Source organism: Pan troglodytes, chromosome 2 (genome assembly GCF_028858775.2).
Source record: "Pan troglodytes isolate AG18354 chromosome 2, NHGRI_mPanTro3-v2.0_pri, whole genome shotgun sequence".
NCBI classification, from domain to species: domain Eukaryota; kingdom Metazoa; phylum Chordata; class Mammalia; order Primates; family Hominidae; genus Pan; species Pan troglodytes.
This window is the reverse complement of record NC_086015.1, coordinates 29,534,991-29,560,930: the sequence shown is the minus strand read 5'-3', so window position 1 is coordinate 29,560,930 and position 25,940 is coordinate 29,534,991. Positions and strand designations below refer to the sequence as shown.

Here is a 25,940-nt window from a genome sequence, read left to right as displayed (position 1 = left end):
AAGTGCGCATGCGAGGGATCTAAGTTGCCCTTTATGAGTTTCATCCCGAAACTATCCCCAAGCCCAGCATCTATGGAAAAATTCTCTTCCATGAAACTGGTCCCTGGTGCCAAGAAGGTTGGGGACCGCTGCTGGGTGATACTGGCAGCACAGGTGTGTTTACTAGCAAGAAACTGAGGCTCACTAACAACTGGCTCAAAGTCAGACAGCTGTGAGGTGACAGTGGGGACTGGAACTCGGGTTTCGTGGCCCCCACTAACCTTCTATCCCTCCTGATGCATCTCTCCTGGCAGCCCGAGCTCCCCGAGTTCCAGGTTCTGCTCCTCTGGTTGATCGCAAATGTTAGTTTCCAAAAAGCGCACCGAGTCCACCCATGACAAGTGCTCAAAACAGCCTTCCTTTTCTATGGTATGTCTCCTGGAAAGTCTTTCATGGTTAATAATTCTGTTTGTGGTCATTTTTCTGAGCAGGTTAAGGGCTTCTTAAATCTTCATAGTTCATATTCACAAGCCCCTCGGAGGACAGCTTACCTCCCGCCAGGCCCCACGTGGTGATGAGCGGCCAGCACACGGCAGAGCAGTGGGAGGCAGGGAGCAGAGGCGGCCCGGAGCAGACAGCACGAGCTGGGGGTGGGGGCTACACCACCTGGAAATCTGTCCCACTGTCACACCCACGCTAGTTTACAGAACCTGGGCATGTGGCTAGAAAAAATGACAAGACATTTATGATGGGAGGGAGAGGAGGAGAGCTGCACATTCGGCACGCCTCCCCTGTGCCGGAAACTGTGCAAGGCGCTCCATATATTTTTCTCATGGAACCCTCCAGGCAGGAGGTGGATGTTTTTAAAACTCCCATTATACAGATGAAGGAGCTGAGGCGCAAATGATGATGTAACTTTCCAAAGTCACATGACTCCTAAGTAGCAGGGGTAAGAGTTGAGCTTGAATTTATGAGGCCCTAAAGCCCAAATGATACTCACTAGGGTTCACCCTAAGGAAGCGGAGAACACGTCCTCAGAGCGAGGATGTTACCTCTGGTTCAGAGCTTTTGGAAAGCTCATCTATAAATAGCTTCTCTCCTGCTTTCCACCTTTCCACAGGGAATCCACCCTCTCTCCTTTTATGGCGGCGGAGGGTCATTGGGTAGAAACCTTCCCAGGGATACTAGCTCTGAAGATTGTGGGTGAGTGCCCTGCCCTGGCCTGAGGTGGGGGTGGTGGGGATATGTTTCTGCCTCTTCCAGCCATTCCTGCGGTCTCCTGGGACCCAACCATTTGTCCCAAATCTACCCTAATTAGGGAAGAAAAAGGAACTACTCTTTCAAAGATCTGTAGATGCGCAGTTGGCTGCCTTTCTTATTCCTCTCTGCCCACTAATTCCAAAGGCATCTGACAGGGATGCCACTCTGGTGAAGATGACAGGAAGTTTCCTGCCGTGGAAGCAACTGCCTGTCTAAAAAAAGCTCTTTTTAAAAATGCTCAACTCGGAACTAAGAGCTTGCAGAGAATGTGTTATGGCTGCTGTTATTTATTTATACCACCGACTTCCAGAAAGGATTTTAAGTGGCTCACAATAAAAACACAGCTAGATCTGGGGAGAGATAGTACAAATGAAGAGCACGGTCAGCTGCGAGACTGGCTCAGAGCGCCCTCCACCCCGCGGTGGGCAGCAGGCCTCTGGAAGGATGCCCAGTAGTGAAGGGCCACGCTGTAGAGATAAAACCATGTTTCTGTTTTTCTGCCTGACTGGGAGGTACAAGAAGTCTCCACAATGTGTTTAGGAGGGTGGGCCCCAGTTGAGGACTGGGGGTGACTCACCCCCATATTGGGGTGGATAGGAAAGGGCCCTGGAGGCCTGCAGGGAAGCCTCTCTCTCTTAGGCCAGAAGCCGAGGCTGAGACTAGAATTGGAATGCACGATAGTTTATGTGGGAGGAGATCCCAGGAAGCACTGGAAGAACAGAGTGGGCAGGGAAGGAAGGCGGCCAGCGGAGATCATCACTGTGGGCAGTCAGAGCTCCATCTAGTTGGGAAACTCTGGGACATGGTTTAGAGGATACCTAAGAGTATCCTGCCCAACGAATAAGGAAGCTGGGGGGTTTATCTCTCCAGGTTCTACTCATCAGTGGTGAGGGACCGCTCGCAGGAGTGCCAATGCCTCACATGTGAGCCATCCTGTAGGAATCCCGGTCACACCAGGGCGCATGTTCCAGGAGGGGCAAATGCCGTATGTTGTGTTTGTCCTGCCCTCCTCCAGGTTAGAGTGGGAGCTGTTTCACCTGATTACTAGGTGAGTCAGGGTCTGGGGATTGACTTGGCTATGCTAAGATACCACCTGGAGGAGGCGGAGGGGGCCCCTGATGTAGCAGTTACTGGCCCTAGGTATTGCCATATAAAGTCGCTCACCTCATGACCTGGATCAAAAATCTCCTCTTTCAGGAAGATCTCCCCACTCTCATCTCTTTTCCTCTGACTTTCTTGGAGCTACAAGATTTATTCCTGGGTCACAGCTCTCTCCTCCTAGCTAGATGCCGCCAATGGCCCCAGCTTCCATTCTCCCTTTTTGGCAACCCTCTCAAGGGATTCTGTGTATAGTATAGTGGTTAAAAGAGCTGCCCTGGAGTCAGACTGTTTAGGTTCAAGTCTCACCTCTGAGCACTTGTTGACTAAGAGACAAGGGGAAAGTTATCTAGCCTTTCTGTACCTGGCTTTTGCATCTGTAATATGAGGGCAACGAAACCCAATTCACAGAGTCCTCATAAGGAATAAAAGAATTAGTATACTTACAGTACTTAGCATGGTCCCTAGTACATAGTAAATGCTCAATAAATATTAGATGTAATAATGATTACAATGATAATAATAAAGATTTTTGACCACAACCATCAATTACTGTTCATTATTTACAGACTCAAGTGGCACTCAAGACTCCGCCAGGCTTTTCCCATTCTCACTTCCCACTTGCTCTCAACTCAACACAGTCCACCATTGCACAGCACCTGTTTTCTCTCATCTTCTCTTTTCGTCCCTTCCCACTGTGCCAGCCTGAGTTCCCTCATTTCTTAGGTCAAGACGCCCTCACCTTGATACACAGCTCAATACAGGGCCTGAAATGCCACTGAATGGTTGGCAATTAGTAAGTATTTCTAAAAGAAATAAATGGCATACTTTCAGGTATTGGTTATTCATCATGTTACTTTTCTGTATTGTCAGATGCACCCAGCATGGGGGCCAGGTCTCTGGAGGGTCAGTTTATATCCAGTAGGAGGTGCATGTCTGGATGATGTTTCTGCCACTCCACTGCTGGGTAGATATTTTTGGGTTCCATCACAGCAGCTTTTCATAAATTGTCTCATTTCATCCTCCCAACTATTTCACATTATTCCCATTTAGAGATGGGAAAACTGAGGCTGAGAGACATTAGGTAATTTGTTCACTGTCATGGGGCTGATGGTGGCTGAGCAGGACTTGAAGTACATTCGTGTGGTTCCAGGCCTCTGTTCTGGATACATGGGGTCACATTCCACTTTCTCTCCCAGGTGAAAATGAAAGCTCCCTTACAGTGTCCAGTCTTGTCCTGGCCTGTGTCCCTGCTCTGGGATGGGACAGTGTTCCCCAAACTCAGTGAAGACTGGTTGAGGTTAAGCCGAGCCTCTCCCTCGGCCTGGCAGACATGCCAATGTTTCTCCTGGCTGACACCAATGGGCGAGGTGGACCCCAGAGTGCCACCCTGGGTGTTGCTTCTCAAAGCCCGGCTCATTTGCTCTTCAGAGTCTGGTCTGCAGACCAGCAGCATAAGCAGCCTGGCAGCTTGTTAGAAATGCCCCTAGGCCATGCCTGCTGCACCAGAACCTGCATTGTAACAAGTTCACCAGGTGCTTCAGATGCACGCTGAGTTTTGAGAAGTACTGCTCAAGGTTCTACCTCTGCTTCCAGGTGAGCCAAAGTCTCTGAGCTTAGCCAGGAGACTTGTCTGTTTAAGGTGGGTGCCAGCCCTTCAGAAGCTGGTGCCACCCAACTGTGTAGTCTCATCTTCATCTGAGAAGCCACCTAGGTGTGTGCTGGCCCGTTTCCACGGGCGCCCCTCTGGGCCTGGTCACCATTATTGTGTTACAGATACCACCAACATCCTAGCGCACTACACCCTCTGCTCATCAAGAACTGCTGCAAAGCGCCACCGCTGTTTTTTTTTTTCTTTCTGGTATCACTATTTTGTCTTTTTATCTTCAGGACCTCCCATGCTATCCTTTGTCTAGAACACCATTCACCAATCCAGCGAGTGCTACAATATTTGGATTTTTTTTTTTAAGTATGTTTACTATAGCATTGTAGGTGTGCAACCTAAGCTTTTTAAAGAGGCCAGAACAACATTCTAGTTGTATTAATTCATCAAATATCTACTGAGTGTCTATTACATGCCACAAGTTAGAAATATACATCAGTGAACATAATACATGCAAAAACCACTTGGAAAAATTAAAGCACCTCATGACCCCTCCACTGGCACAACCTAGACCAGCCAACATACACCTCCTACCTTTTTATCTCACTTCTCTTTTTCCTGCCTCTCTTTATTTCTAATCTCAGTGAAAGGCCATTCCTAGTGGAACACTGGGAAGCAGAGGGGGAACATTCACTCAACTGGGCATGGGGCATGCCTACCCCAAACTTTTCTAGGCCCTGGCTTGGGGGTTTTGTATATGTCCTCTCACAGAAGGCAGACCTTGGCCCAGGGGATGGCCTCTTTATCTTGGTTGGATTTCACAGATGCATTGGGGTTTTTAAAAGATCAGGCCCTGTCCCCCTGGGTCCCTCTGTATAGAGGTCCGTCATGACCCATGTAACGCTTCACTGGCTTTACTTGTTTCCTTCACCAGATCAAAGTCTCTGAGAGCAGCACTGAATAGTTCATGTTGCCAGGGCTTAGAACACAGCCTGTCGTATAGCAAATACTCAGTTAATGCATCTAGAGTGAATGCATGTGTGCATGACTGCAGTGAGGCGGCACTCAGCCTACTCACTGATTGCCCACGCCCAAAGGCTACCGCACAGAGAGAAGTGGCTACTACATAGCCCCAGCTGGCTAGCATGCAAGCCCCTGCCAGGCCCAGTGCAAAGTGTGTGTGTGTGTGTGTGTGTGTCTGCACACATGCACGTACAAGGTTTCCACACTCCCAGCAGCCTGGGGCAGGAGTATCTCTTACCGTGGTGTATTTACCCAGCTGGCAGAGTGAAGGGAAAGTTTCCTGGTGAGCTTTTCGGATCTTCTCTGTGAGATCGTCCAACTCAGCTGTCATTTCATAGCTCTCTGTGCATTCTTGCTTCGCAGTCTCCTTCTTTTTCTTGTTCCTGTCATTCCTGACAGCTGGAAACGAGAGAGAAGGCACATCAGGGGTCGCTGAAGGCTGGGCCTGTGCTCCTGAGCTGGGAGGTTCCACCTCCCAAGGCTGCCTTAAGCTCATTTGATATTTGGGACAGAAACAGTGGGAAGAGGTGGTAATAACACACCTCCCTGGAAAAGGGATTTGGCAGCCGCGGGACCCCGGCAGAGAGCTAGGTTTGTCTTTCTGTATATGCATGTGCCCGTCAGTTGTTTGGAGAGCTTGGGCTCACCCAGGAGGCTCAGAGTCTTGGCTTGTTGTGAGAGAACTTTTTCTGTGGACTGGATCTCTTGAAGAGAGAAGGATTTTTCCAAGAGCTTTACCCTCAAATGGGATGCCCTGAGTGACATTGTAAGGGAAGGGTCAGGTCTCTGAACAAAGCCCCATTACTTCATAATTAGTATTTCCTAGCTACACATTTTGGTGTCTTTGCTTTTTAGTTTTCTGAATTACGTGACAGGCACTTTTGAAGAAACTCATCTGAGAGGAGATAAGGATGATGGTTTTTGTCCCTTCGTGTTTTTCTGCTTTCTAAACTTTCTGTATGAACCATATTATCTGTTTTGGAATATAAAGTTACTTAAAAATAATAATTGATACAGTATGAAATCTTCAGCCTGGAAAACCATTCATTCCCTTATTCGCTGGTAGCCACTTGACTCCACGTTGTGTCTGGAACGTGTGTGTGTCCTTTCCCTCTGCATGCTCCGAGCCAAGCACGGTGCCAGGCACAAAGTCAGGGCCCAGGACACAGTGCTATGGAAGCCCGTGCTTCCTCCTGCAGCACAGACCTCTGGGATGACTTCAAATCCGAGTGTAACTCAAAGCTCTAGCCCCTGGCTAGGATCTCGCGAGGAAAGAAACTGAAACCCAGGGAGGCAGACAGGCGAAACAGACCATGCCACCCCCTCCAGGGAGTCCATGTTCTCTGGGGCCCAGCGGGTGCCAGGCTGGATGCTGCCTGGCTGTGCATGCCACCACTGTGACCTGGGAATCTGCACTGCAAAATGACCCAGAGCATAATCTGATCTGCCCTAAGAGGATCTGGCCTGAGTTGCCTCCCTAAGAGCACACGGGTGATTTGAGAACTGGCAGTTCCCTGGGTCCACACCATGAGAATACCCATATTTGGGGTAGGAGCTGAGGGCAGAGTAAGACAATAATAGCAGGAGGAGAGAGGAAGTGGTGAAAGGAAAGAGCAAAGGGTGAGAAGGGGGAGGAAAGGAAAAAAGGGAGGTGAGTCCTACTACAAAGTCAGTGTCTGTACAAGCCACTCCTACCTAACCAGGAGGGAGGGCAGCTTGGGAGAACAGGAACATTTTTTTGAGTCCCTTGAACATGGTATCACAGTATCTCACTTGATCCTTTTATCAGGTAGGCAAGTTTAAACCCATTTTACAGATGAAGAAACTGAGTCTTGGAGAAGCTAAGAAATATGCTCAAGTTCACGTGGTTGAGAAGTTCCTTCCTCACTTGGACTCACTTACTTATTCCTAAGGAAACCAACAGGTCTGAAGAGAACACCCTTCTAGACAGTTTCCTTCCCCCAGGACTCTGAAATGACACTGCTCATTGGCTCAGAAAATTTCTAGATCACTGGTGAAATGAGTGGGAAGTGCAGCCTCAGCTGTATTCTTTCCCAGTGCAGACTGGCCCCTCGAGACCTCTGTGACCAGATCCCTCCCAGCCAGCGCAGGACGCTGGGTGAGAGTGGGTATCATGGTTCAAAGCAGAGAGAATGCAAAGAAGCCGGCGGGCAAAGGAGACACAATGAGGGGGAAAGGGGTCATGCAGGGTGGCACAGACGGCATGGTGGCTCTCCGTGAGGATGGAGTCTGGGCTGCTGAGGGGAGGGAATGCCTGAAGGCTTGTGTGTGAGTGCGCAGGATCTCAGGTGATCAGACCCCCCTCTTTTCCTCGGACTCTGCCAACGGCCTTCCTTAGCTAATGAAAAAGTCAAATCTAAGCAGGGAGGGTCCTTCTGAAACAGAGCCCCGAGGAAAAGTACTCGGCAGTTTTTCACAAAGTTATACGCAGAGATACCCTGTGACGCAGCAATTCCTCTCCTAGGTGTACACCCAAGAGAACTGAAAATATGTGTCTATGCAAAATTTGTCCATGAATGTTCATGACAGTGTGACTCACGGCAGTTGAAAAGTGGAAAGAACCCAAATGTTCATCACCCGATGATGGGGAAGTGGAATCTAGGATGTCCTTATGGTGGAATATTATTTGTTATAGAAAGTAATGAATTATGGATGCATACTACAACACAGATGAAGCTTTAACACATACGCCTTAAAGAAGACAGTCGCAAAAGGCCACACATTGTGTGATTCTAATTATATGGATGTCCAGAACAGGCCAATCCAAAGACAAAAAGTAGACTCGTGGCTGTCAGGTACGGGGGCAAGTTGGTGGGGAGGGAGGATCGGGAGTGCTAACGGGTTCAGGGTTTTGTTTTTTAGGAGATGAAAATGTTCCGGACTTACTGGTGAAGGTTGCACAACTTACTGGATCCACTACGCACCACTGAATGGTACAGTTTAAAATGATGAATGTTATGCTATGTGAATTATATCACAGAACAACACCAACAAAAAACCCAGAGCCCTGTGGGAGGTGACACATCGCTAAATACCAGGAACTGTTTGAGTTGATTCTGAAGCTGAGATGACACCTACAGCTACATTAAAACACAGCAGCAGCCTCACTACCCTTTAGTGATTGTGTGGCAAGGGCCACTGGGCATCAGCAGGTGAAGAATCCTAGCTCACGAAATCCCCACAGTAAGCCAGGTGAGGTGGGCCTTATGACCCCATTTCCACACTCAAGGAACTTGAGGCCCAACAATACCATGTTTGAAAATAGTCAACCCAATGTGCAGAAAGAGAAACCACAAAACAAACTAACAACCCACAGAAGGATTCCCCATAATCCCATCCACAGGGAGGTCTGCAGGACCTGCGTCTGCTCCTAAGCATTCTGCTTCACTGTCCCCATCCACCACCCGGGGCCTGGAAAACTCAGACGAGCAAACCCAGCTCTAGAGGGTTACCAGGACAGAGGAGACACTGTGAGCTGTCACCATGGAGTAACTGAACCAAGCAAGAAAGGGAGGGGTGAGGTCCTGTGGGAAGGGGCCCTGGGTGAGCTGCAGCTGGGCACCAAGTTGGGCGTCTCTGTTGGGTCGTGCAGTGATCACACACGCCATTTGCAAAATCACAACTGTGAAGCCAGAGCACCATTTTCTGTGCTTTGGGCCCAATTTGGAGCAGGCTCTGCAGCTCACTCGAAGGGGACCAGTGTGTAACCTCAGGCTACTTTCCACACTCCTTTTGTCCCCTACGTGAAGTCCCACCATCACTGTCTATGTGAATAAAGGACTCCTGGGATTATCACAAATTCTTCTACACCCACAAAATGCAGGGACAACCCCTCTGGTGATGATGCCCCGATTACATACAGCTTCATAAGTTGACGGACAAATTTTCTAAACACGTGGCTTCAGCAGCTGCTTCCCTCAATGGTTTTAAACTCTAGAAGAATGCAGACGCAGTGTTTGAGAAGGGCTGCCAAGAACCACCAGAATCATGGAGGTGACACAGTGCGCAAGAAGCCACGGGGGCCTACGGATGGTAGCTTTGTCCAAGTTCTTGGGACTATTGGTCCCTTTGAGGCCTCATGGTCAGTGGCTCCTGGGGCAGGGCAGGGGCTCGTTCCCCTGGAGGCCAGCAGGGGGAGGCAAGAGCGATACAGGTACTGCCGGGGGAAGTCAGGAGATCTGGAACTAGTGCTAGCTCCACCACTTACCACCTGGGGTCAACTCCAGAGGAGACAGCTCCTTTCAGAGCCTCCCCCGAGATGGCAGTAGCGCCTGCATGGAGACACACAGATGGTGGGCTTGGTGGGAAGGAGGCAGACTACTGTAAAGGCCTATGTGGGTTAGTTATGCAGGAAGAATGTAAGGCCCTTCCGTGGGGAAATGGATGACCTAAACACCAAGGACTTGTGGGGATTACTGTGGGGCCTGTGGCTGTCAGTGGCAGAGGAGACTGATATGAAAAATGGTGCTTGGAGAAGCCATCGCAGTGGCACCAAATGAGTGGGTGGATTCATTTGTTCCTTCATTGTTTTGTTCATTCATTCATTCAATGAATATTTATTGAATATCTACTATGTGCCATCGCAACACAGGATGTTTGTTGCTAGCATGGAGCAAAAACTTATGGTAGCAGACAGACATTCATCATACAATAAAACAGTGACAGTAATAATAGTAATAATAGAATATTGGCATCACTATTATTACATGTACTGCAATTAATATACGAGAGTATTATTTACCACAATACTGAAAGTGTTCATTACAACTATCATAAAGCCTTCTATTCATGGTAGGCCATTCAATCCTTACAACAACCTAATTGAGTAGGTATCACTATTATGCCCATTTTGCAGATGAGAAAATGGAGGCACAGGAAGGTGAGTACCCTGCCTGAGGCCATGCATCCTGTGAGTGATACAGTCAGGATCAGAACTTAGGAAACCCACTGTGCTCCACTGCGTCTGAGTCTACCCCATGTACACACAGTCCACAGCGTAGTGAGTACAATGAAGGATGCTACAGGGAGCTGTGCCTGTGTATTACTGGGTGTGGCAGGGGGATCCTGCTGGTCCTAGATTAGGAAGCTAACGCTGGGGAATTGGGAGGGTAAATTGAGGGATGCTATGGGATGGTGGGTGGGGAGATGACTCTCTTCTCTGGGAGCGTGGGGTGTGCATCTGATGCTCAGCTCCAAGGCTGCCTGGGATGTTTGATGGTGGACCTCTTCTTTCACTCTGATTGCAATTGACTGGTATATGCACTCATATACCTATGCCAGACCTGGGAGTTTGACAAGCTGCTTTCAGGTACGGTTCACCTCTGGGAGGGAATGGAGAGGCAAAGAGAGGAGCAAACACTGTCAAGCCTGCATCAAAACCCTCCCCTCCAAGTCTGTGAATATCTGAAAGGCAAGGGCCACATGTTACTTGTCTCTATGTCCCCAGGGCTTAATACAAGATCCGACCCACAGATGGGGGCCTCAAAACTGTTTTGCAAATGATAAGGTAGACATGTAACTAAATGTGGTGTTCTGTCCACTGTCAGGGCCTATATGTGGCAATACAGAGTTCACCTGAGCCTCTTTCTTCCAGAACTTAAAGGTCTCATTATCATGTTGGGGCCTGCGGGGGAATCACTAACTGCTCTCCACCCCTACAGTAGTAGCCAGAAGGTTGATGAAGCAGGCGGGGCATTCAGGGGGTCACAGATGTGATTTATACACCTGATAGAACCCGGCCTGATATTTGCAAAGCGCTTCTTGGATGAAAGGTGCTCCATAAAATATCAAGTATTCTCCTTGTGAGGGGCTAAGTGCTACAAATCAGATTTGGTGGCATAAAAGTAACATATTTATGATCCACTATCATATTGCAAATGAAATGAATGTAATAAAAGTGTCACTTATACAAATACCTCTGATGTACGGATCTCGACCTATGAATATGAAAACAGACACCCAAGCACTTTTATTTGAATGTCTAATCATGGAAATAAATGAAGTCATGTTCATTTTAATGTGTGCACTTGTGCATGTATCTGGAATATTGATTTTCATGCACACAATAAAAATTTAATGCAGGAAACATGCAAAAGATGTAGATTCACTCGGATTCAGGAAGAGATGAAAACAATGCTTCACTAAAAATCCTTTCACATCAAAAAAAAAAAAAAAAAGGAAAATACAATTGATGGTATTTTTGTCCATAAAGTTCTTTATATTCAGCTTAGCAAAGGAAGCATGATGGTCTATTTATTCTTGCTTGAAAATTAAAGTCTGGAATTTGTTCATCTTGTCTCTTCAGCTCCTTGCTAACTGCAAGAATAATGAGTCACAGTTGGTGATTAGAACTATGGGGTTGTCATGAGTTGGGGATGACCTGTAACTAACACACTGATATATTTAAAAGAAAAACATTATAACATGCTTTAATTTTAGTTAAAAAATCATTTTCTAATCTCGTCATGTAAACGAGCTACCATAGATCTGAAGGTGGATCTATTACTAATTGTTAGAGACTTACTTTTCCCATAACCTAAGGATTTAATTCAAGCATTTAACATAGCAGCTCCCACTGTAAACTGGGTAGAGTTGGGGTGAGTAAATATTTCTTCCACATCAGAATCTGCCTGAAGGTGGGGATTGTGTCTTTTTCCAAATAAAGTGCCTGCCATGTGAATTCCAGTTGAAATTGGAACAAATAGAGAAAAAAGGTCAGTGAATGAGGCTGCAGCTAAGTTTTCTTGCCACTCATGAGATATGTGCCTTTTGGACCAGGCTGAGGGTAGGGTGCCGAAGAGTATGTGTTGAATGAATCAAGTTATTCCATTTCCAGGGACTTTGATATCAGGGTTTGTAAAATGGAGGTCAAAATGGAATTCTAAGAGGACTGCTCTGAGTCTGTGACATGTAGCATATGTGCAAGTACTTCAAAAGGGGACAGGAGGCCCCATACAACCTCAAAGCCTAAGAGATGACCTGGTGTCCATTGTGCCAGCAATTGAGCAAGGAGCATGCTTAGAATTTTTACAGAATATTGAAGTCTTGGGGGAAATTAGTCTGGACACAGCATTCTGAGAGTTTAATACGATCTTCCAGCTTAGCTCAGCTTCTTAAAATTATTCAAAGAAGTTATAGAAAATCTCTGAAATATCAGAATATACAGACGTCAAATACTTCTTTGTGGTTAAAGTGGTATGTTATGCTAATGAAACTTTCAAAACAAATTTAATCATATTTCCCTCACTGGTTACTTTTTGATATGCAGATTTTACCTCTTCTTGTGTGGACAGTCTTTCAAATACTTTTTCCCTCCTCTGTCTGGGCTGGTAAGGGCAGCCCTACTGTGGTCGCATTCATTTTCAGACAAGCACGGTGTGGTGCGCGTCCTTGCAAGGCAAGAGATTTAGTTTTAGATGAAAAATCCTTTTCTTTGGACATATGAGCTATCAGAAATATCTTAAGTTCAATTCCAGAAATGAGAAAAAAGAAAATGTTCTGGCTTAATGTATAAAAGTAGGAACTCAACAATGAGTAGTTGAGGGATGACATGAACCCCTGAGATGCTTTCCTTCATACCCGGCGGTGCTTCTTTGTACATTTCCTCTGGCAGCAATGGGCTATTCTCAACGATTACTTTGCCTAAATCCTGTCCAAAGAGGCATACGTGTCTGTGGCTTCGTGTTTGTGACAGAGCTACCCAATATGAATAAGAGCTGAGATGAAGCCTTTTATTTATGGCATAGAACTGAATGTTTAAAAAAGTAAATTAAAGACACTGTGGCTGGCCCTCTGCTTTTTAACCAGGAATAAACTCACACACTTACTGTATGATCAATTCACCTTGTTTTTAAAAAACTTCTGATCTAGTAAAAAAAAAAAAGGCTTAGTATCTCCTCCATAATCAATTTTCATAGGCAGGAAATTCTTCGCTGTGCCAAACTCAAGTTCACTTCTGCTGAAGCCCAAGCTGCCCTCGTGTATCTGAAACACTGTGAGTGGGTCTTTTAACTTTTTTGAAAAAAGGCTGACAGTCTAAGGTTCAGGAATCAATAGTCTTCAAATAGGGGTCCCATATATCTAGGGTAAAAAAGTTGAGCAGGGATACAAGCACACTCCCTCATATTTCTTTCATGGAATAGGCATAGACTGCCTTTCAAAAACAGAATCTGATGAAGGGCAGGAGGGCAAAAAAGAAATTTCCCAGCAACAGACTGTTCCAGATAAGCTTGTATCTTGCTCTGTGTCATGTATATTCTTTATAACAAGTTATGGGCTTTCAAATATTAAATAACAGTCTCTATCATGATAAAATATAATGGCCCGATCTTTCATTTCTACTGTCTTTTAAAACCCAATACATTTTTAGCAAATGAACTGAAGTTCTGTTTGACATTTTCATCATACATTTCCTCTTAAAATGTTATGTAAAATAGAAATGAAGTTTTTCTCAGCTTAGGAAAAGAGAAGCAGAAGTCCCAAGAGACCATAAAGAGGACAGCCCAGTTGTTCCAGCCAAGACCACACTAGATCAATCTGGAGCCAGCTTGAACCTCGGAAAGAGCACAGGTAAGATCAGCAGAGTTGCCTACCCAGTAGAGAGCCCAATGAACCCAGAAGTACAACCCGACTGATCCATGGTGCTGTGAACAGTAACAAAAGCTTATAGTTTTAAGCCACCGAGCTTGGGGGTAGTTTGTTACACAGCAATAATCTGTGTAATACAGTCTCTGTGTAAAGAGTGTTTTTATGCAACAGTAACACGTGCCCAAATGCCTTTTATCCTACAGGATATTTGAATACATGGTTCCCTCTATTCAGCATTTGAGGCAAGAAAGAAAACAACTGGTCATTCCTACCACTCAAAGATCCCACCCACATCTGTTACAACACACAGAAATTATGGCACTGTTCCCCATAGGTCTTAAATAATATGAAAGAAACATTGGACAAATGGAAGGACCCTGGGATAAAATTTCAAAGGCCTGCATTTTAGCTCGTCATTTATTGTACTAACTATGTAAGCTCAGGATAGTCTCTTAATGTCTCTGAGCCTCAGTTTCCTTATCTGAAAAATGAGGACATCAGTTTTTGTTCATTGCACACAGGATCTCATATATATTTAGATATATACATGATTGCAACACAATGTAACATGAACAAAAATAGTGGGAGCCCTATACCAATTTGTTTATTCACCAAACATTTATTGAGTCCTGTAGCCACTAAAGAAACTGAGTCAAATAAAGCATGAGGGGTTCCCCCTTCAATAAATGAAATGCACATGATATATAACATAGAATATAAGGATTTAATATACACAAAAGCTTTGAGATGTGAAATGCTAAGGCAGCAGTGGAGGAAGGAAGGTAGAAAGAAACCAAGGAAGGAAAAAATGAGGGAGGGAGGAAAGAATTTTTATCCAAGACGAGACCAGAATTGCAGCCTGGTGCTCTATAACTGGAGATTAAAGGGAAGACAGAGTATGGAAACTGTCAGTTATTAGGCTTCCAGTGGGTTCATCTCTAATGTTAGGACTCTCTGTCTGAACTTGGCTTAGTGGACATTTATGGCCATGCTCATGTCCTTGGGATTCAACGTTTTCTGAGATTGCTTAACATACGTGATGGATTTCTGCCTGAGCCATCCACATGTCAATAAGACATCTGAGAGAGATAGACAAATGGCTTATAATTTTGCCAGATGTTTGCCAAATACCCTGTTAAGATATTAATGTAGAGAAGCTCTTTCATGTTGTCAATTTTAGAAACCCAAATCATTAGAGAAATGGTCTACATGTAGATATAGGTGTTTATATCACATAGTTAGTTTAAATGAAAAACCTCACTTTACAGCATTTCAAATGGTTTACGCCAGTCTATATACCCTAAGTGATTCTTAATGAGGTCCTGGAAGTGCTAAAGTTTCTAAGGATCTTCAGAATCACCACATGTAAATCTTGTTCAGTATAGCTTTTGTTCTAAATGCATTCTATTAATTTTTAGAAAATTGGCAGTCTGAGATATATGCTAGCCCACTGTTGGATATGATTAGTCAATTAACTATAACCTTCTTTCCTAATCATTATAGATCTGAACAGTGTCTTATAACTGGGAGTGTTTTTCAACCATCCATCCATCTGTCTATCCATCCAAATAGACATCCAAGAAAGAATTGCCTGTTTATCCAGTCCTTCTGTCTACTCATTCATCCATGCATCCGTCTGTCCATCCTTCCAACTATCCAATGCAGCTGCCCATTTATCTGTCCCATTTTCCATCCATTGATCCACCTATCCATCCATTTGTCCATCTGTCCATCCTTTCATCTATTCATCTGTCCGTCTACTTGTCTGTCTATCTATCTCTGTCCATTCATCAATCCATCTATCTTCCTATCCATCCATCGATCCAACCAATTAACCATCCACCCATCCAACCATATATCCATCTATTTATTTCTTCTTCTGCTCAAATAGTTATTGAGCACTTACACTTTGTTTGCCATTATGCATGTTAAAGAAACAAGAGTACAAAGGTATCATTTCAAGAGACTCACATTCTAGTAAAAGACACAGTCATCTAAAGAAATAACTATCATGCACTGAGCTAGATGTCAGAAGGGAGATATTCATTCTTAGACTCAAGCAATATGAATTCAAAACCTAAGGGACAGGTTGTAAGATGGTACTGAGACTCACAGATGAGGAAGCTGATAGTTTAGCCTGTGGGGCCATAGGGAAAAAAATCTCAGAAGAGAGGAACCTTGAGCTGAATGCCCTTATAAGAATATGCTAGGTCTTATTCACTCAGAAATCCTCAGTGCATAGTCCAGTATCTTCTCCATGAGGAATGTTCAACATATATTTCTTAAATGAATGGGGCTTAGAGAGGCTAGGAGACATTCTGGATGAAGGGACCAATGTGCGCGAAGGCCTAAGGGTTGGAAAAGTGTGGCTACATGATGGAATTTAGGTTTGGGGTGGCCTTTAAAGGATGGGGTCTCATTCAGGAGGCCAAAAGGGGAGGGAAAAACATTCTGGATGGGAGAGATATGAGAAAATACTTCCAAGAATGACTACATCATGTTTGAAGGGGAGTGGAGTGGCTGGTGTCACTGAAGAAAAATGTGGAGACAGGGATTGATGGGGAGAAATAATGAGGACAAAGAGAAGTGGGGAGATATAGTGAATCACCACAAGGAAAAATATGCTAGACTTGGCAACAGAATGAAAACGGGGATGAAGATGAAGACTTAGAGGTAACAATAAGGTTTTAACCCCGTATTGGGCTACTGATGGTATCAAAACAGAGAAGAAATGTAGGGTAGCTGGTGGGGAGTAGGGAAGCCAGTTTCTGGCAGAAATATGATGAATTTCTTTTGAGGGGACATGAATTAGGAATCCAGAGGCTGTCAGAGCAATGGCATTGTGGATTTGGCAAGAGACCTCCAAAGTTAGATTATTTAGGAGTCAAACCTTAGAGATGACTGTTGAAGTCATAAGCGAGGATGAACAATCTAAGCCGAGAGAGAGGAAAGATAAAAAAAAAAAAAAAGGGCCAGGAACTAATCCTTGGGAATTGCTGGTAGTTGATGGGAAAGGGAAAAGGATACGGGGATGAAAGCAGATGAACTGTGGGAGGAATTGGAATAAAAAACCACAGAAACCAATGGAGAAAAGAATTTGAAGCAGCAGCAGCCTGGCCAAGCGTTCAAGTAGCCGCCAGTCAGAAAGAATGAAGAAGGAGCAAAGTTCATTGGTTTTGGCAATGGAGAAAGTTGTGACTTTCGAGAGAACATTTGTAGCAGAGCAATAAGGATGGAAGCCAGACTTGGGGGTGGGGAAGGTTAAGAGGAGGCCAGATAAAGTCCTTCAAAAATCAACCTAGAAAATAAACTTGAGGCCAAGCACTTGAAAACATGTTTTTGTGTAATCCAACCTGTAGGAGAAGTCAGTGAAACTACCCATGTTTACAAACACAAAAAGGCTGTTTGAACTTCCCAGAGAATCCAAAATTGCTCATTTGCAGAGAGAGGCTCACTGGAGGGTCAATATGGAGTGAGATCTTGAAAGATGCATTCACTTAAGTTCTATGTAAATATCCAAAGCAGGAGACTTGAGCTAACCAAAGGCTGGGGGAAGCGAGTGCTTTCCAGGCAGAAAAGAGAGCCAGTTTGCAGACCTAGAGAGAAGCAACAGGGCAGCTTTGAAGCTCTGCAAGTAATAGGGTGAGGCTTGCAGTTCTGGGTTGTGGCTGGACCACAGCTCATGTGATTGTGTGAACTTGGCCAAGGAGACTTGGCTTTTAAGTTTATTAGGGGTTGCTGTTTAGACGAGTCACTGTTCATGGTGAAGAAATGATTGGGGTATAGGGACCACTGAAGTAGTTGCCAGAAGTTCCGAGTGAGAGAAGAGGGATGTCTAAACCAGGGAGGGACTGTAGGGAAGTGCCAGGATAGCAGATGCAAGGTGCCAGGCAGCAGGAAGGGTCAAGGGTTTCCAGCTTGCACAATGCTGAGGGAACAAAGGAGGAGGAAAAAGGGCCTCCTCCTTCTCCACTTAGAATTCCAAGTGCCCATGTGCCACCCAAGTGGAGTTATCCAGTGTGTGCTTTATATAATTGGCTATCTGGGTTTCGGGCTCCAGAGAAGTGATAGGCTGCAGAGAGAGCCTTGGGAAAAGCCCACTTATGAATGGAATGGTATCCATGGAAAATGAAGAGGAATTCCTTAGTCCCTCCCGGTTTTGTTTCTTCTAGCTCTTGACTTCTAGAAATTGACTTAATGTGAAATAGACTCAGTTATTCATTCCACTACTAGTTACTGAGCTACTACTGTGCAACAGATGCTGATGTAGACACAACCTACAGAGGAACTCAAAGCAGAAGTCTCTACTTTCATGGCAATTGTGTGTGTGTGTGTGTATGTGTGTGTGTGTGAATGCAATGCCATGTGGAAGCAAAACACAAAGAAGGAGAACTTCTTTCAAGTTTACTCTAAAGACACCCAAACAGCACGTCATTGTGAGAAAATGCCTTATGCAAGAATGGTTCCATGTAATTTGTTGACCTACCTTGCACATCAGGAATTGTTTACAAGAATTACTATGAGAAAATAATAACTATTCCTTGCCCTTGGCTTTGAAATGCAAAGATGAGAGAAATTCCAATCCATTATGGAAATTCAAACTCATAATTGCCAACTGTCACAGACCAGTTTCTCAAATTAGGGCTGTGGTGTGGGACACAGACTTCTCTTGCATCTCCCTCGGCTGTAAGGACAGTTTGCCATAAACAGGCAACATCACTGCTGTCATCAACCCCAGCCCTTCGGGGTGCTGGCTGTGCTAAGTGCATGACATACATTCTCATTTAATTCTTACAGCAGCCCCATGTGGTCAATGGCATGATTTACTTCCCAAGTTGCACATGAGGAAACTTTGGCCAAGAGACTTTAAAGGTCACATTTAAGCCAGTAATTTACAGGACCAGAATTTGAACCCATTTCTATCTAATTCCAAAGCTATATATGGCTCATACAATAATTCTTAAAACTTTTTGCTTTTTCAAAAGATTAGTGTTGGTAACAAGAATGTAATGAGGACTATAACTAGAAAATTTTTCTACTTGGCCTTGGTTGTCCTGAATGCCATTGAGGGGTCACTCTCAGTCCACATGTGTTACTAAAAGAAAATGTTAAAAAATGAAGCAGCAGAAATAAGCCAAAGCTCCCAGGTCAGTCTCAGCATATGAAGTGTTGGCTAGAATTGTAGCCAACTTAGCCTTCCCCTGAGTGAACTTATCAGTTTCTCAATATAAATAGATCATCCCAAATTGCACTGTCTGTAAAGGATTGCTGAATCCTATTTAGTTCACAAAAATCTTCTTTCTGGCCTACAGAACTTTAATTCTCAGGTATTCATTTCTCTGGAGAGTCATTTGGAAAAGAAATAAAGCCATCTCCACCATTCTCTGCATAGCTTACAGCCACAGTCTTGGATGTCTAATATGAACAGAAAATCCAGTTTCTATTCCTGGGAATGCTTCTGCTAAGGGGTCAAAAAAAATACAAGATGTCCAAGAAATAACGTACAAAACGTTCCTGACAGAGCTTCACAATCCACTTCCCTTTGCCCTTCCTTTTCCCTTCCTTTAACACCCACACCCATGCCCAGAATGGGCTTTCTTTCCCTTTTAATAAAAAAGACATCTGCTAATGCCTTCTAAGGTAGAGGCGGCCTCCAGCCCTTGGTGGAGAGAGGAAAGGCAATGGTAGATCAGCAAGCAGTGGAGAACTCCAACATCCCCGGGGCCATCTATTTCTTACCAACCCATACCTTGTGGGTGTAAGATCAGTACCAATAAGACAGTGTTTGGGATCCAGGGGGAAGGCAGTTAACATCCAAGAAATAACTAGAGTACATACAAAGAAATCCTAGGCTGCGTGCAGTCAATTCTTAATGTGATCATTCATTTTCAAATATTTGCTGACTAAATGATACACACATGACTAAAACTTAATCCTGACAGAGCTAGAAAAAAAAATTAACTGGGGATCCACTATGTTCCAGGTATTGTTCTAGGCACTGAGGATGTGGCGGTGATAAAAGATGTTCCCAGCTTCTTGGTATTTATTTTCTTCTCGGGGGAGGCAGATGATAAACAAATGCATATCCAATATAATGACAGGTAATAAGTGTTATGAAGAAAAACAACGCAGGGAAGAGAGAAAGATCGACAGGGGACATTGTACTGTGAAGTGTGGCAGGGAAAGCCTCTCTGATGAGGCGCGGTCTGAGAAGAGAGCTGAAAGAGGTGAAGGAGCAAGTGTTTTAGATATCAGGGAGCAGAAACTGTTGCATGTATTGAGGGAAAAGTTTCCCCATAAATTAAATAAACAAGCTAGAGTAGCTATTTGTCAATTTACTCATTCATTCATTCATTCACTAATTTTATTCAAATATTTACAGGGAACCTGCTATGGTTTGAATATTTTTCCCCTCTAAAACTCATGTGGAAACTTAATCCGCAATGTGGCAGTATTGAGATGAGAAGCCTTTAAGAAGTGATTGGACCGAGAGTGCTCTGCCATCAGGAGTAGATTAACTCATTTATGAATTAATGGGTTAATGGATTAATGGGTCATGAGAGGAACTGGTGGCTTTATAAGAAGAGGAAGAGAGATGTGGGCTGGCATGTTAACACACCCAATCCTCTTGCCATATGAGGCCCTGTGCCATCTTGGGACACCACAGAGATTCCCTATCAGCAAAAAGACCAGATGCAGTGCCTTGACTTTGGACTTCTCAGCCCTCAAAGTAAGAAAGAAATTCCTTTTCTTTATGAATTATCCAGTTCCAAGTATTCTGGTATAACCAACAGAAAACAGACTAAGGCCGGATGGTGAAGAGGCAGACGTGGTTCCTCACTGAGTCACAGTCTAGCCCAGGAGTGGCAAATTTTTCTCCTAATAGGCCAGATAGAAATGTTGTAGGCTTTTGGGCCTCCCCAGTTTTTGTCACACTACTCAACTCTGCCCTTGTAGTGCAAAAGGAGCCAGGACTACATGTCAACAAACGCACAGGGCTGTGTCTCAGTAAAATTTTCTTTACCAAAATAAGCAGTGGGCCGGGTTTAACCTATGGACTGCAGAGTTGGCTGACCTGTACACTAAAAAATGTCCTTGATTGTTAAGAAGTTGCTTGTGCAATAAATCAAACTTAGGGAAGAAAATAAATTTAACAAAAAATAAAACAATTAATACTCACCCCCTCATTTTTTTTGTTTTATTTCAGTTATTAGGCAACATACTAGATGTCAGTTGTTATTTTCTGCACAGCAGTGAGTTCCCCTGCCCTACACCTCCACGCACAGATACTTTCTCTCGGGAAATCCCCTCCCCCACCCTAACCATGGCCTGCAGTATTTGTAGACCCCTGCTCCAGAGGTAGACACACACATTCCTCACCTAACCAAACACAGATTAACATGACATTACACCATGAAAACACATGGGGAAACAGTGTGGCAAACACAGGTGACATGGGCTTCTTTCTAGTTGGGGAGGGGGAGTGGGAAGTCAGCCAGAGAAAATCTGCACAGAACATTCTGCATCAGAATGTCTGGGCCGAGTACTGTTTAACTAGGTGAAGAATATTCTAGGCTGAGGGGAAAGCATGAGTAAAGATCTTGGGAACATAAAGAGAGTCGGGGACCTCTGGTATTTGAGAGGTGCCTGAGAGATGTCGGATGTTTCGATTCTCATGAGGCCTGGGAACGAAGGATGGCCTCCAATCCTGCCAGGTTGCAGCACAGACCCAGTGACAATCCATACAAATGTGTTCAACAGATGCACGCCAAACGCCTTTGGAGGGCAGATGTTATCAAGGCCAAGGGAGTGTCGACATGTAAGATACTACAAAGGGAGTTTATTGATTGCTCCACATTCTTAGGAAGCAACACTTCAGATGACTGATGTTTTTGGTGACGTGAAAGAGAGTTCTTCCACAATTCTTCCTTTATAAGCATCCAAAGACTTTCCAAGGCCATTGCATTACCTGTTGCTCCTTTGGAAAATAACGTGGTCAGAAAGGGATCCTCACAAATAGCTGGGTCTAAATCACACAGAGATGAAGAGGATGGGCTTAAAGATTCCTAGAGTTCTCTAAAGAAAAGTTCTCTGCTCCCCTGTCAATCATTCCTTGAGGGGTGATGAAGAGTATGCCTGGGCGCCAGTGGCAGAGGCCACCCTCCCTCAAGGAGGCTCCCATCCAGTGAAAGGGCAACGAGAGACTAGGTAGCCAGAAAAGTCTGTAGGCAGCAATCAATATAGTTGTGTTTTATTTACTCAAATCTTTCAAAAAAAAAAAAAAAGCAAAAGATGGCAGGAAAAAAATCATCTCTATAGAACTAAAATTTTGAATATGTAAGTACTTTAACTCCTCATGCATTTCACAGTACTCACCAAGTGAATTATAGTTTGCCCGTCTTCCTTCGTAGGATATCTGTTTTTCATTTTCAAGCTTTAAAACACAAAATCATACCTTAAAAGGTATGTCATTAATTCCTCCAGTCCTGACAACTGGAATACATATTTATATTTAAACAGATCTGCTACATAAAATCTAGACATACTTAAAGTAGAGACCATGATGTAACAGCCCCCATTCACTCAGCACTCTGCTTCAATGGTCAACTCATGGCCAAACTTATTTTCTTCCTACTCCCACACCTCCCAAGATTATTTTGTAGTAAACCCTAGACATTGAATATTTTCATCCATAAGTATTTCAAAATTCTTTCTTTCATTACCTTTATCATACCCTTGGTTCATTTTAGAGGGGTGCAGTATTATCTCCTCCAGGTAGATTTTAGTAGGCAGAAAGGTGAAGAGTGAGAACTGACCTTCTAAAAACTTGAGAGAGGAAACCAGACTAAGAGATTTGGGGTGCCCACTTGATCTAGATATATGCAAAGCAGGGCCAGCTATCTTGGAAATATCTGGAATGCAGGCAGAGAGGTCAAGTTGCCCTAACAAGCCACTGGCACGAGAATGCTCCCCCCGCCCCTTACTAAGTCCCTTCCAATTAACAACCAAAGCACATTCAGCAAGAATTGGCCGCCCTCCCCCAACCCCAGCCATTTTCATTATCTTGAGAACATATGGTTTAACTGTGCATGCATTTAAGGTTGTCTATATCTTAAGCTGGAAAGGAACACTGGACTCTAAAATAATATTTTTCTCATTAATTTCACCAGGCTGACTTTCCCTTGCCCAGCCTGTTTGCCCACTTACCCTATAATCTTTTGACCAAATTCAGGAAATTGCACAATGGTTGGTCAGCTCCAGGAACTGCCATTTTTAATCACACAGACTGTTTTTGCTACCATGTACCTTGACTACAGAGGGGCCCGTGGTCAACTATGATTATTGGCTTTGCTGTCTCATCCCAGGGCTCTTGTTCATATCCAGGTTTATTTAAAAAAAGGGCCAGCTCAGTGGCCTATGGGAATTTTTTAGGATGCCTCTTGACTTTAAAAAGTAGCAAGAACTATGAAATATGGTTATTAAAAAAATGCCTTGAGCTAACTAACTTCAAAAAGAGGAATGCAGGTAGGCATGGACTGGGATTCCCCTCTCTCAGAACTATTGCTAACTTCCAGATTTATGGAAAACAGATTGAAGGCTTGATTGAGAAAGCTAAGAAACACTCAACTTGAGACATCTGCATCCTGGGATCCCCACAAGACCTATCTGGCAGCCCATCTAAAGAATTCTGTATCTCTGGGAGTGTCCCTAGCCCTCTTCTTATTCTATGTGTAATGAGATCCATGCCCAAGCCCTCCACTATTAAGGACATATATCCAGGAGACTCGAATCTCAATCTCTAGCCCAGACCTTTCTCCTAAGCGTCAGATGTGACCATCCCATTGCCCATTAGATATCACTGGCACCTCACATTGATCTTCTCCCTAAAATGGACTCTTTAGCTGCTCCACATAACTCTTTCTCCTTCCATGTTGCCACCTCAGTGACTGGCACCATAATCCATCTGAAGGCCCATGAGTCAAATGGAAGAGGCAGACCTATCCTCCTCTCTTCCTTATCCAGTATATCTACCAGGGTCTGCTGAGTCTATCTACTGTTTCTCAAACTCACTCCCTCTTTGAATGATGCTTTGCAGACAATAGCTCATCTGCCAAAGGTGGGAAAATACCATATATGACAATGAACAGTAAAAAGTAAAAACAGTACTGTTAGAGCTCAAATGGGCTGCCGGGTTCCACAGATGACTCCTTACTCATTCTCTCTTGCTGGGCCCCCTATAATACCTTGTGAACTGCTCAGGTAACCATAGGTCCCCACTATGAGGACAGCATTTAAAACCTCTCCTTCCCATCCTAACCACTCTGCTAAGACCCTGCCCTTCAAGCCTTCAAAGATGATTTTTGTCATTAATTTTGTAGGTCATCTCCTTCTTAACCCCTTAAAACAGTCAGTTCTGTAGACTAAATGCTTGTGTCCTCTCCAAATTCGCATGTTAAAACTTAATCCCCTAAAGAAAACTTGGTACATATATACCCTGGAATACTATGCAGTCATAAAAAGGAACGAGATCATGTCCTTTGCAGGGACATGGATAGAGCTGAAAGCCATTATCTTCAGCAAACTAATGCAGGTTCAGAAAACCAAACACCACACGTCCTCACTTATAAGTGGGAGCTGAACAATGAGAACACATGGACACAGAAGGGGGAACATCACACACTGGGGCCTGTCAGGTGGCAGCGGGGAGGGAGAACATCGGGATAAATAGCTAATGCATGTGAGGCTTAATACCTAAGTGATGGGTTGCTAGGTGTAACAAACCTGCACATCCTGCACATGTATCCCGGAACTTAAAATGAAATTAAATTTTAAATAAAATGAAACCTAATCCCCGATGTGATGGTATTCGAAGGTGAGGCCTTTGGGAGGTGACGTAGTCATGAGGGTGGAGCCCTCATGGATGGGATTAGTATCTTAAATGAGTCCTGAGGGAGCTTGCTTCCCCCTTCTGCCATGTGAGGTTACAGCAAGAAGACACCTATCTATGAACCAGAAAGTAGGACCTCACTAGGCATCTCCTGGTGCCTTGATCTTGGACTTCTCAGCCTTCAGAACTGGGAGAAATAAATTTCTGTTATTTATAAGCCACCTAGTCTATGGTATTTTTGTTACAGCAGCCCAAACAGACTAAGGCAGGCCGATGCAGACACACATACTCCTTTTCCTCAAGGCTTTAGGAAACTGCATAATGTCTCAAGAACTAATATTTTCAAAAATGTAGACAGATTTTACTGCCAAGTATCTTAACTGCAAAGGGGTCCTCATTTCCTCAACCTCAATTTACTTAAGCAGCAAGTGTTCCCAGGTTAATCTCATCTTATTTTGAGTACTATAAGACAGTATTCTCTCTTTATGCTTGGAATGTTTCCAAGTATCAGGCAATGATATTTGAACTCATATCCTGAATAGAGACCATCAGAATTCTACAGCTGGAAGGGACCTTGGAGATCATCTAGAATCATCAGTCTGTAGAAAATCTCAGATATGGTGAGATCGCAAAAGCTGAGAGAGAGAGACAGCTGGGCTTACATCTTGACTGTGTAGCTTTAGTAGTTGTGTAAATTTTGGCAAATTATCTGGCCAATCTCGGTGTCAGTTGCCATGACCATGAAAGAATGGTAATGTCTCATAAAGGTGTTGAAAAGGCCCAGCACTCAATAAATGGCAGCAAACTATGACTTTCCTTTTTCTCATCTCATAGCACACAGCTTTATGATCTCATGCCATCTTGGTCAACATTCTTTGGATAATGTCCAGTTCTAGGTAACTTCCCTCTTAAAATAAGGTGCTCAGAACAAAAAGCACTAATGTTTCAAGGTGTGCTCTGATCAGCCCCCAGTACAGAGGGTTATGGTCTTTCATGATCTGATTAACCAAACACCTTAAAAGGGAGGACATGTGACTACCTCGAGTCGGTTCATGGCAAGCTTCTGGTCATCGGATCCTCAGCTTGATCCTTCCCAACCTGTATTTCCTCTACCAATTTGGCCGAGTCTGAATCAGAACGTAATGTTCACCTCTGTTAAATGGCATCTTGTTAGTACTGGCCCATCAATTACTTCTGCTTAGATCTTCTGGAGCCTTCAGATCTTCTGAATTTCTCACTCTGCCAGGTTCATCTAGGATTGATCTTAGAAGTGGGCCTTCTGCTTTGGCCCCCTTCTTTTCAGTCTCTAAATGCTTATCAGGCCGGCTACCTCTTCAGCCTTCATTGTTCTATCTGCTGCCCCTAAATGCCCCTCACCAAGAACATGGGACAAAACAATAAACCTTTTAAGTGCTATTGCTTGTTAGGCCACCAGGTTTTGATACCATTTCATACGCATACCAGATCAAATGGAGCTGTAAG

At 44.2% G+C, this 25,940-nt stretch overlaps 1 protein-coding gene across 4 annotated transcripts in view; it reads right to left on the bottom strand.

The window, feature by feature from the left end:
• RARB (retinoic acid receptor beta) overlaps window positions 1-25,940 on the bottom strand; it is a 769,542-nt gene that overhangs the window by 22,785 nt on the left and 720,817 nt on the right. For all 4 annotated transcript variants that reach the window (XM_016940587.4, XM_001164404.7, XM_009445031.5 and 1 more), the window contains one exon: window positions 5,202-5,362. In XM_016940587.4, coding sequence (XP_016796076.2) covers window positions 5,202-5,362 — 161 coding nt within the window. The remainder of the gene's footprint in view (window positions 1-5,201; window positions 5,363-25,940) is intronic.